This window comes from Amblyomma mixtum, chromosome 2, assembly GCF_055824585.1.
Source record: "Amblyomma mixtum isolate Tamu chromosome 2, ASM5582458v1, whole genome shotgun sequence".
Classification (NCBI taxonomy): Eukaryota; Metazoa; Arthropoda; class Arachnida; order Ixodida; family Ixodidae; genus Amblyomma; species Amblyomma mixtum.
The window spans coordinates 122,342,834-122,354,915 of NC_143013.1; the positions used below are offsets into that span (position 1 = coordinate 122,342,834).

A 12,082-nucleotide genomic window follows, 5' to 3' on the forward strand; every position below is an offset into this window, starting at 1 on the left:
TTCTTGTCCTGAGTGGCTTAGCAAGGCAATGTCATCAGCGAATCGCAAATTACTCAGGTATTCTCCATTAACTCTTATCCCCAACTGTTCCCATTCCAGTCCCCGGAATACCTCCTGTAAGCAGGCAGTGAAGAGCATTGGCGAGATCGTGTCTCCCTGCCTGACACCTTTCCGTATTGGAATTTTATTGCTGACTTTATGGAGAACTATAGTAGCTGTGCAATCGTTATAAATATCTTCCAATATTTTCACATAGCACTCTTCTACACCCTGATTCCGCAATGCCTGCATGACAGCTGAGGTTTCCACTGAGTCAAATGCTTTCTCGTAATCAATGAAAGCTATATACAGGGGTTGGTTATATTCTGCGCATTTCTCTATGACCTGATTGATAGTGTGAATGTGATCTATTGTCGAGTATCCTTTACGAAAGCCTACCTGATCATTTGGTTGACTAAAGTCCAAGGTTGTCCTGACTCTATTAGCGATTACCTTAGTAAATACCTTGTAGGCAACGGACAATAAGCTGATTGGTCTGTAATTCTTCAAGTCCTTGACGTCTCCTTTCTTATGAATTAAGAAAATGTTAGCGTTCTTCCAAGCTTCTGGTACTCTCGAGGTCACAAGGCATTGCGTATACAGGGTGGCTAGTTTTTGTAGCACAATCTCTCCTCCGTCCTTCAGCAAATCTGTTGTTACCTGATCCCCACCAGGTGCTTTCCCTCTTTGCATTGCTCCCAAGGCTTTCTTTACTTCCTCCTTCGTTACTGGCAGGATGTCCCATTGCTGTGCTCGACTGCCTCCCTCAGTAACTTGATGATTAGATTCGCTACTGTATAGATTTTTGTAGAACTCTTCGGCTAATTCAACTATCTTATCCATATTGCTGATGACATTGCCCTGTTTGTCTTTTAGCGCATACATGTGGTTTTTACCTATGCCCAGTTTTCTCCTCACTGATTTTAGGCTACCTCCGTTCCTTAGAGCATGCTCGATTTTCTCCATGTTAAACTTTCTTATGTCCGCTACCTTGCGCTTATTTATTAACTTAGATAGCTCTGCTAGTTCTATCCTGTCTGTGGAGTTAGACGTCCTCATGCTTTGACGTTTCTTAATCAGATCTTTAGTCTCCTGAGATAGCTTGCTGGTATCCTGTCGAACAATCCTACCACCTACTTCTGCGGCGCACTCTGTAACGATAGCTGTAAGATTATCATTCATTGTTTCAACACTACGGTCGTCTTCTTCAGTTAAAGCGGAAAATCTGTTTTGCAGCGACATTCTGAATTCCTCTACCTTCCCTCTTAATGCTAACTCGTTAATAGCCTTTCTCTTCACCAGTTTCCTCCGTTCCCTCTTCAAATCTAAGCTAACACGAGACCTTACCATTCTGTGGTCGCTACAACGGACCTTACCGAGGACCTCCACATCCTCTACGATGGCAGGGTGTGCACACAGTATAAAGTCTATTTCATTTTTAGTCTCACCATTGGGGCTCTTCCACGTCCACTTCCTGTTTGCTCGTTTGCAGAAGAAGGTGTTCATAATCCGTAAATTATTTCTATCTGCGAACTCTACTAATAACTCTCCCCTACTGTTCCTAGAACCTATGCCATAGTCACCTACCGCCTTGTCTCCAGCCTGCTTTTTACCTACCTTTGCATTAAAGTCGCCCATCAGTACAGTGTACTGTGATTTTACTTTTGTCATTGCCGATTCCACATCCTCATAGAAGCTTTCAACTATCTGGTCATCATGGCTTGATGTAGGCGCGTAGGCCTGCACCACCTTCAGCTTGTACCTCTTATTAAGCCTAATTACGATAGCTGCCACTCTCTCGTTAATACTGTAAAACTCCTCGATGTTGCCAGCTATATCCTGATTAATGAGGAATCCCACACCTAGTTCTCGCCTATCTGCTAATCCACGATAGCACAGTACATGCCCGCCCTTTAGTACTGTATACGCCTCATCTGTCCTCCTAACCTCACTAAGCCCTATGACATCCCATTTAATACCAGATAATTCCTCCAATAGCACTGCTAAGCTAGCCTCACTTGATAAGGTTCTTGCGTTAAACGTTGCCAGGTTCAGTTTCCAATGGCGGCCTGTCCGGAGCCAGAGATTCTTAGCACCCTCCGCTGCGTCACAGATCTCACCGCCGCCTTGGTCAGTTGCTCCGCAGCTGCTGGGGACTGAGGGCCGAGGGTTAATTGGTTTGTTCATAGAAGGTTATGGTCATGTACTACACCAGGGTGGCCAAATCCTTTTCTGGTGAGGGAGTGCGTTGTCGGTTCTGGTCACCGAAATCAGGCCGCACTCCAAGCCTGGGTATGCAATTCCATCGACACGCGGAGTTTTTTTTTTAATCCGGTGGAGAATTGCGTGGCATCGGGATTCGAACTCCGGTCCTCTTGCACGCGAGGCGGATGCTCTACCTCTACGCCATCGCTGCATTGGGAAATTAGTCCTAGCTTAGTTTGGCATGCTGGTTGGACTCAAATGCCTCTAGAGTGGCCTGTATTATGTTCCAATAGTGGATTGAAGGATGTAGGGAGAAGCTAGTCACAGCTGGCGAAGAACAGGGTTGGTTGGAGTGGCATGGGAGAGGCCTTTGCCCTGCAGTGGGCGTAGTCAGGCTGATGATGATGGTGCTGTACCGACCCATGAAATTTCTTGAGATAAGTGTGCAGATAAACGAGGAAAGTGACATAGCCAAATTTCAGGCTACAATTTTTCCACAGAAATAGCAGGCAAAACGGTCTGTCGGGCATTGCTGACCAGCCGCACCCTTTTCTGCTGTGTGTCGGCACAGATGACCAGAAAGCGTTAATGATCGGAGCACAACCTTCTGAAAGGTTATGGGTGGTTTTGTTCGATTAGGGCTGTTTAAAATGTTCATGGAGGGCAGTATTGCTAAAAGAAATCTTTGCATGCAGCCTGGGAACAGATGATCAAAGCGTGCGGTCAGAAGTTTGCAAAGTGTCGAAACTTTCTTTTGGAAGTCGACTATGCCTAAGCCAGATGACCAGGAGTGCCAGAGAAGAGCTTGTGATTGCAACAGTGCCTTGTTTAGCATTGTTGCAACAGACACTGATTTGACAGTTCTAGTATAGCGTGGCATCCTTGCATTTGCTCATACAATGGTGTTACAGTACACTGACATGAATGTTAGTGGCAAGAGTTTTGGTGGAACATGGCTATCAGTGCAACCGAACCTTGGTGTCATCTTGTAATAATTGTTTAAAGCACATAATTTGTGACACGAAGAAGGCAGCACTTTTCACCTATGCTTCTTGGTTTGCATAACAAAAATGCAGTGAAGAGAGCGTAGGCCGTAATTATTTATGATGAACATGTTTTAAATAAAAGAACACTTTGCACTTTAGATCTTAACATATGAGTCACATTTTACCAGCATAGCATGTGGTCACAGGTTGGGATGCACAATGCACAATGTTGGTTCAGCTTGTTTTATCTGGTTTTTTATGTGGAAATAAAATAATAAACTTTGATTTCATTGGTGCTGCAGTGGTGAATTCTGTCAGTATATGGCCAAGCCTCTTCAATTCCACCATAATCTAGTAACATGTTTGGCCTGTTGTTGGTCGTTTGAATGTCGGACCAAAACAGCATGTCTGTCTCCTGCTCCTTATTGTCACGAATACGGCTTGGGAGTTTGAGCCTGGGTGCGTGAACCTTTCGCTTTTCCGCTTTCCTCCTTGCCATAGTTTGTAGTCTTGCTTTTTTTTGCGTGGCCATTGGAAGCCAAACACATTTGAGGCAACTCAACCATGTGTTCACCTGCCATTGTCTTCAAAGAAGAGGTAGTAGGAAAGTGGGAGTGAGCGTTTGCAGGAATGCAAAGAGGCTGCTGCATCAGAATGCGTTGAGCTGTAAACCACTGCTGGCATGCAGTGCCAAAATTCTCTTCAGTGTCACATTTAAGGGGGAGCCTGGTTTTAACGAAAAAAGAAATATTAATGAAGTCACAGTTAATTAATCTTCAGGTAATGCGTATTTTTGTGTGTGATTCTAACTACGCCATTTAATTTCATGTAAAACAATTCCTTGAGCACTTACGTACCGTATAATGCGGAATATAGGTCGACCCCCTTACCTTGAAGCAAAAAAGTCAACATAAAAATTATGAGGCACAAAACTTTGTTTTATTCACAGAAGCCACCAGACTCGTAGCCTCCTCATTCGTCCGAGCTGTCTGAGCTCTCATCCGAAGACTGCTTCGTGCTGGCTGCGTCCCACAGCATTGTCGTCCTCGGTACCGTCCAACGAGCTGCTAATGCAACGTTTCTTGAATGCCCGCACCACCATATTGTTGGGCAGTGAGCGCCAAGCCTGAGCCACCCGGGTGGCCACAGTGGCGAGAGGTGGCCTGCACAGCGGGCCGGTGGGAGGGTTGTCGCCCACCATCCACTGATTGTAGAGTTCACGCACGTGGTCTTTGAAGGGCTTATTCAGCACGACGTCCAGTGGCTGAAGCGTTGAAGTCATGCCCCCCGGAATGACTACGAGCTCCGTCCTCCCGTCGCGGAGCACCTGCTTCACACCGGCGGTCAAGTGCCCGCGAAAGGCATCCAAAACGAGCATGCTCGGACACCGCAGGAGTGCGCCGGGTCGTCGATTCCAGACAGCGTTAATCCAGTTGACCATGAGGGCCTCGTCTATATAGCCCTTTTCGTTCACGCGAACGATAACGTCCCGCTGGAAAGCTTCTTTCGGCAGCGTCTTCCGCTTGAAGATTATATGTGGGGGCAGCTTTCTGCCATCTGCAGTGCACGCGTGGATTACCGTGAAGCGCGAATGCTTGTTCCCTGTCGAAAGAAGCTTAACTTCCTTCACGGCACGTTCGCACACTGTGGTGGACGACGGCATGTCGAACGACACCGGCGTTTCATCGGTGTTGCCGATCTGTCCCAGCAAGTAGCCATGCTGCTGCTGGAGACGGATAACATACCGCTGGAATTCAACCATCTTGTCCTCGTATGCCTCTGGAAGCTTCTGGCAGATTGATGTGCGCCGGCGAAGTGCAAATCCTTTGCGTTGCATGAAGCGACGAACCCAGTAAATGGAGCCCTTGAATTGCTCCTGGGACAGTCCGGATTCACGGGCGAGCTCGATAGCTTTGATGCGGATAAGCTCTGCTGTCACTGGCAGGGATCTGGCACGATGCTCGCGGAAGAAGTCCGCCACCTTGTCTTCGAGCTCAGGGTGCACCACGCGACGCCCGCGAAAGGACGTCTTCCGCTCGTTGCAGGCAGAAAGCTCGATTTTCTGCGCTCGCCAGTACCGGATGCTCTTCTCCGATACGCCAGTGTCGCTGGGCGGACATGTTCCCATACTCTTCGGCAAATTCGATAACTTTTTTTTTAAACCCGCAGTGAACTTACGTCGAGCACCGGTACTCGTTTTGCGGGCTGTTGCGAAATCAATACGTTACAATGCCAAGAACGATTACCTCCGTCAACGTTTAGCCGCGTCGGTTGACAAAGAGGAAGGAAAGATTCGCCAACATGGAAGCGATAACGATGCGGATGCCAAAATGTCCGCGGCTCACACATGTTTGCCAGATGACTATTCAGTTTGTGCCAAAGGCCGGTATATAAGTCGAGGGGTTACCTTTTGGTAATATTTTTCGGAAAAAACTTCGACCTATATTCAGCACTATATGGTAATTTTTATGCAAGTATTTTGTGAATGCTGTGAAAAGAATTTCTTGCGGGAAACTTGCTGAAATGTATGTCAGTGGGTTCTCTTGACACCAAGGAATGCAATAAGGGTAAAATTGTCTTCCCGCCTATCATAGACCTTAACTTATAGGGTTTTGAAGTTGTCGCTTCAGAAATGAGAAGAAGTGTGTATTTCTGTTTCTGAAGTGGCAGCTTCAGTACCCTATTACTCAAGTTCTATGATAGCCAGGATGATAATTTTACCGTTATTTCACTCCTTGGTATCAAGAGAACTCAATGGCATACATTTCAGAGAGTTTCCCGCAGCAAATTTTATTCAAAACTTCCACATGTATACATGCGGATTTCAACTTATTTGAAATTTCCACTGTCATTAACGTAGTGTGAAGTCAGTTTACAAATGTTGATTTAAAGCCCGCTCAGTGTTTGCTTTAGCCAGGAATTTCTATGGGCATTTGTGAGCGCCAAAATTTTATTCTTGAAAACATTTTGGGTGACTGGTCAGAAAACTCGGGGATTGCGTTTGTGTTTGCGCCCGAACAGGAATAAGACAGCCACCGTGCACCAGAGTGCAAAGTAAATTGGTTGCTTTTTGTGCTGCCAGGTGATAGGGCCTATTTAATCCTTTTTTTTTTGCTGGACTTCGGGTTGCAAGGCCCCGACATGACCCAACAAGAACAAATTCGAAGCCTAATCCAGGCCAATCTGTTTATGGTATGAGCTTGAACAGAGCCCAGACTCAAGAACCAAAAGCCTCTCCCATGCCTGATGAAACACCAGATTATTTGGCTTGGCACGCTCCTCTGCAGTGCTGTACTTCATGAGCACTGCGCCGTATCGTGAGAGAAAGGCTGTTGTGATGCTGGTTTGGTTTGGTTTTATGGGGTTCAACGTCCCAAAGCGACTAAGGCTATGAGAGACGCCGTAGTGGAGGGCTCCGCAAATTTCCACCACCTGGGGTTCTTTTACGAGCACTGACATCGCACAGTACACGGGCCTCTAGAATTTCTCCTCCAAAGGAATTCCAGCCGCCGCGGCCGGGATCGAACCCGCGTCTTTCGGGTCAGCAGCCGAGCACCATAACCACTGAGCCACCGCGGCGGCCGTTGTGATGCAGAGTTCTGCTTACCCAATTTTTGGCTTGAAACAGCGGCATTGTCTATGCATTTGTGGCGAAAGTATGCATGAGTGTTATGCTTAAACGAATACTTTTTGGTCCATTCTTGCCAGGGCCGTTGACGAGTGAAGACAAGTCATGGAGTTCAGCCTGGATCATCGTCGAGGAGGCACATCGCCCTTTTTACTGGCCTTTTGTAGTCACCATTCACAACATCATGCTGGCAAGATGGCGTTCCGCTGCGATTCACCCGATGCATTGACGTCAACTCATTCAGAGCGCAGTGGTTGGATGTAGTTTAGATCTAATGTCGCGTTGTACAGTGCAAGGTTGTGTTCAGTGTAGTTGTTGCTGCATTAAAGTTATCACCCCATCACAATTCCGAAACCGTCAATTCTTTGGGGCATTTTGTTGTGAATATTTTAGTGAATGTTATACCCCTGTCAAGCGGGCAAGTTAAGTGCACTTACGGAGAGTGTACTTCGCTGTAAGTACACTTTGCCGCATCTAAACGACGCAAGTGGAGTGTCACTCGCGGGAAAGTGCACTCCGCTAGGAGTGCGTTCACGGACCACACTTTGCTGGCCGAGTGCGTAGCCTCGACGCCAGCGGTTCCAATGGTACAAAATTTATAATGCATAAAAAGTACTTACAACTTTATTTTACGTGTTATAACACTGTTTTCAGAAAAAAGTTCGTTGGTTATGGCTACAAGCGAAGCAATAAAACAAGTAAACGTGATCAGATGCAACATCGCTGCCCGCCGCCATCTTGTTTGTTGTCAAAATTCTGGATAGTCTTGGCTGGTCTTGGCTTTTCTGCTATTTTAATTTTTTTTTCATCGTTAAAAACTGTTGAGCCTCGTTTTATTTGCGCTATCACGTTAAGCAATCAAATATTATGAGTCTTTTTTTTTTTCATCGGCCTGTTCAGAAATTCCGCTCATTTTGTGTCGCAATTATTTTTTTACTATAAGTGCACTTTGCTTTCCCGTTTAGCACCGCATAGCCCAAAGTGTCACTTGGGATGCCAAAGCGCACTCCCCGTAAGTGCACTTAACTTGCCCGCTTGACAGGGGTATAACCCTGAGCTGTGTGAAAGAGAACAGTGAATGCATCATAGATGATCGCATACCTATAAATACAGTCACACTTCTACGGCTTACCTTGGAGTTTGTGTCTGCAGTGCTGCTGGATTTTTCAAGAGGCTAAAATCTCCGTAACATGCCAGTAATTTGATTATTTCATAATTTGTGTTGGTAGAAGTTGTACAGCAACTGGACAGATGGTGCCTATAACTGTGTAAATGCATGGAGAAATGCTTTTTTTTGGAGTGTATTATGGATTGTGGGTTGTTAATGTCCTGAAGAGACTCGAGCTGTGAGGGATACCGTAGTGGAGGGCTCTAGATTAATTTAAACAAGGCACTACTGGGCATTTGAGTGCACGCTGTTTTGGAAAAACGGCATAGACTGTGATGTGTGAGAAAAATGCTTACTAGCCACACTAATGTACAGTCTTTGTCAAAAGTAACCGGGCTGCATGGTTTGCTTCTAGCTTGTACAGGGGAGCCCTTGTGGGTTTTCTAAAGATCAAAATGTGTTGGAAGGTAAGAGGACTCTCAGTCCTTACCTTTAATTACCATTCCAGCTTCAGGGAAGCTGTAAGGGCTCCACAGTACGAGCTAGAAGCAAACCATGCAGCCTGGTTACTTTTGACAAAGACTGTACATTAGAGCACTGCACGAGCACGGGCCCAGTTCAGCTTGGCCCACGAGGTAGTGGAGATTAGGTATGACTGGACCAGGCCCAGCTCATAAAGGTAGTATGGGCTCCCAGCCTCCTCAAAGATGAGTACAAGCCTCCTGATATAACATCGAGCAGTGCTGAGTACTCCACTTTGTCTTTGTGGCACTCATACACAGGACCACAAAGGTGTTGGCATGGCACGTGAAGAAACATCTGGCCGTTATTTGGTTCCAGCATCAGCAAAACTAGGATCTCAAGCACAAGACGCAAGTCAGGCCAGTTGGTGCTTGTGACACAGTTACTAGCATGAAAAACAGACGAGGTTAAAAGGAACTCTCGATGAAACAAAAGAAGTGCCAAACAATGGTCCAGAAGTGCATGCACAAAAACTTTTCCTTCTCTTTTCTGTCCTGCTTAACCATCTTTTTCAAACACATGGATCTGGAAGTCATAAGCAATAATTCTGATCACATGTCTTGTTGGGCTTTGGAGACAAGTGCTCTCTTGCATAGGGTTGTAATCGAATGGAGTCTGTGGGTGTTGTGATCCTATGTGCAAGATGCTTCTGCAGCTGGAATATTAGTCATTCCTTGGTGCCAGGGAACATTATTTTTACCTGTGCCTCATATTTTCTAGTGTGTCGCCAGAGTCGCTTTGGGTTATATTTTCAGTAACAGAGGACAGCGTCACGTAATTTGGTTTGCATGTGTGCTTAGCTGTGCATTTGCTTCTACGATCGGCATAACACGGAAGAGCTTGCCACGGCGCTTATTTAATAACCCTGTGCATGAAGGGCTTAGGGTTACTAAGATTACCAGAGATTACCAGCATACTTCTGAGCCTCCTCCCTCTGTGGAAATGAATTTTGAACATAGCAGGGCAATGTGGAAAATGAACAAATTGATTGAAGTCAACGTGTGCATTGCAAATACGCACGCAATTCAAGAACAGAGGGGCCATTGTCTGACATGAACACACGGGAGTGTGGTACGCAACACATTTACAAGGCTGCAATGAAAAAGCCAGACAGTGCAGTTGCACGAGCACTGGGTTCCTACAGGTTGAACTGTACGAAATACTATCTCCACATTTTCTTTCTTCAACACATATCTTTGGGCATTGTTTTTTCAGTACTGGAAAAGTGTCTTCGACTGTGTTTGCATTTCATACGGTGATCAGCCTGTGCTCTGACTTCCTCAGATGCGCTTATTATTTTGCAACAGGGAGCAAAATCAGAATGCCTTTAATATGTGTGAACCTGTAAAGCGCCCATACTTAAGGATGCTCTAGCCTTCGTTTGCTTATCTGCTCCCATAGCCAAACAGAAAAAATAGAAACATTGACAGCATTGAGGCAAACAACCTGAACATTTGCCTGAATTTGGGTAACTAAGTTATGAGGCTTATTGCCATACCATGTAGTAAATGATGAGACAAGCAACAGCCCAGCATGTAGTCTTTGTCAAAAGTAACCAGGCTGCATGGTTTGCTTCTAGCTTCTGTAGTGGAGCCCTTGTGACTTCTCTAAAGATCAAAAGTTGTTGGAAGGTAAGAAGAACCCCAGTCCTTTCCTTCGACGACCATTTCAGCTTCAGGGAAGCTGCAAGGGCTCCACTGTACGAGCTAGAAGCAAAGCCTGCAGCCTGGTTACTTTTGACAAAGACTGTACCTCCTCAACTATTTTTTTTAATAGCCTGCAGCAGGGGTCGGCAAAGGGTTTGGCTAGCCAGGCGAGCACATACTTCATTTCATGAGAACTGTACAATAAGTAATGCCGTTGCAACGTACGTGCCTCCTGTGTGCCTGTGCACGCCTGGTGTGTGTAGTCGCTGTCTCGCTCTTATGGTTAGGTGGACATGCTTAAGTGCTTGCTTGAACAGCACACGTACAGGCTATTGCCTGTAAAAGAATCATAGCCTACACTGCATCCATGCACACACTCAAGGTCCAGAAGTCGACGTCTTGTTACTCTGGTACAGGTCCATGTAGCGTATCATTTCGCGGTACAGGAGTGCTGACTCTTCGCCGGTGCCCACGACGAAGTCGTAGTGCGTGAACCGCTGGTCTGGCACTGTGTACTGCCGCACCACATTGGCCAGCTCGGCCCGCAACCGGGCCACATCCCAGGGGTCGGCGTACCAGTCACCAGCACTGTGGTACAGGGCCACGGGCACTCGCACGCGTGACAGCTCGTATCTGGGTGGTCGCCACTGCGTACCGGAAAGACGGGTTGGGAAAGACACTGCTCATCTCCTGAGAGCCGAGTACAGCACCTGCGTTTGTTTTCCTTGTAGAATTAAGAACGCGAATTTCTTTGTATGCCTCTAAGTTCACACCTTTCAGGAGGTGGCGGTCATCCTCGGGATCGGTGCACCCACCGGTGGCGGGTTTCTGCACCAGCGGCAACGAATGCTACTGTCGACCAGCCTAGGTTATGACATCTACACAACATGTACAGTTATGGTTGGTTGGTTTGGTTTGTGGGTTTAACGTCCCAAAACGACTCAGGCTATGGGGGATGCCGTAGTGAAGGGCTCCGGAAATATCGACCACCTGGGGTTCTTTAATGTGCACTGACATCGCACAGTACACAGGCCTCTAGAATTTCGCCTCCATCGAAATTCAACCGCAACGGCCGGCACTGAACCCGCGTATTTCGGGTCAGCAGCCAAGCACCATAACCACTGAGCCACTGCGTCGGCGTGTGTATACTTATGGAGATGTGCGCAAATGTAATCTGAATGTAGGCATTTTTGCACGCCACTGAGCCCCCTGCAGTTAACGGATGCCAAAGTCCAGAGGACTTCTGCATTCCCAAGCCCGATGTCCACGGGCTTAGAATCGTTTGCGTTCCGTTTCCAGTACCGTGAAATAAGGCGCGGTGAACAATTGTTTGTGGAGCGCTGTTAAGATCTACATGAAGTGTATCCTAAGCGGTAGCCACTGGCAGCAGTAAACGGAAAATTTATTGGCTGCGTTGTTCGTCCTCCCAGAGCAGAAGTTGAGGAGACAGGTGCATAGTCGGAGAATTACTTTTACGTTTTCTGAGCACTTTCAGGACTCACCGTTCTGTAAGCCAGCAGATTGAGCAACAGTCCGTGGTCGTATTTCCGAAAGCAGTTGCAACGTATGACCTGAATAGAAGACAAGAGCAAAAACCCCATTAATGCACGCGGGAGGTGGGGGTGAGAGGAAGCATGTAGGCAAGGGAGAAGCACAGCCAAATCTATGGCGGGAGGGGAACACATGCAACTTTCGAGGCCTTTGGCGAGACGTTTGCACGCCCATGAGCACGAGCACGCAACCCACGCCTCGTGCAACCTTCGTCCCCATCGGGTAGAACACGTGGTCGTAAGACGCCGCGAAACGCTTCGGTTGCTGCATGTTAGCAGGAGTGCAAATATAGCCTGCAAATATGCACTCTAAACAAAAGGGAGTAATCTGTCCTTCAGCACACTGGTGCGCTCGAGAGGCTTACTCTCTTTTTACGCCCATGTAGGCGTATTCTTGT

At 46.9% G+C, this 12,082-nt stretch overlaps 2 protein-coding genes across 3 annotated transcripts in view; one reads left to right on the plus strand and one right to left on the minus strand.

The window, feature by feature from the left end:
- The window catches only part of LOC149360746 (uncharacterized), a 35,868-nt gene extending 28,664 nt beyond the window's left edge, over nucleotides 1-7,204 (plus strand). For both annotated transcript variants that reach the window (XM_089572508.1, XM_089572510.1), the window contains exon 7: nucleotides 6,939-7,204. In XM_089572508.1, the coding sequence (XP_089428634.1) occupies nucleotides 6,939-6,954 (16 nt within the window). In that variant the 3' untranslated portion in view covers nucleotides 6,955-7,204. The remainder of the gene's footprint in view (nucleotides 1-6,938) is intronic.
- A 3,307-nt stretch (nucleotides 7,205-10,511) lies between these two features.
- LOC149360748 (gastric triacylglycerol lipase-like) overlaps nucleotides 10,512-12,082 on the minus strand; it is a 55,845-nt gene continuing 54,274 nt past the window's right edge. The window contains exons 10-11 of the mRNA XM_089567910.1: nucleotides 11,637-11,705; nucleotides 10,512-10,781 (exon numbers count right to left, since the gene is read on the minus strand). Coding sequence (XP_089424036.1) covers nucleotides 10,512-10,781; nucleotides 11,637-11,705 — 339 coding nt within the window. The remainder of the gene's footprint in view (nucleotides 10,782-11,636; nucleotides 11,706-12,082) is intronic.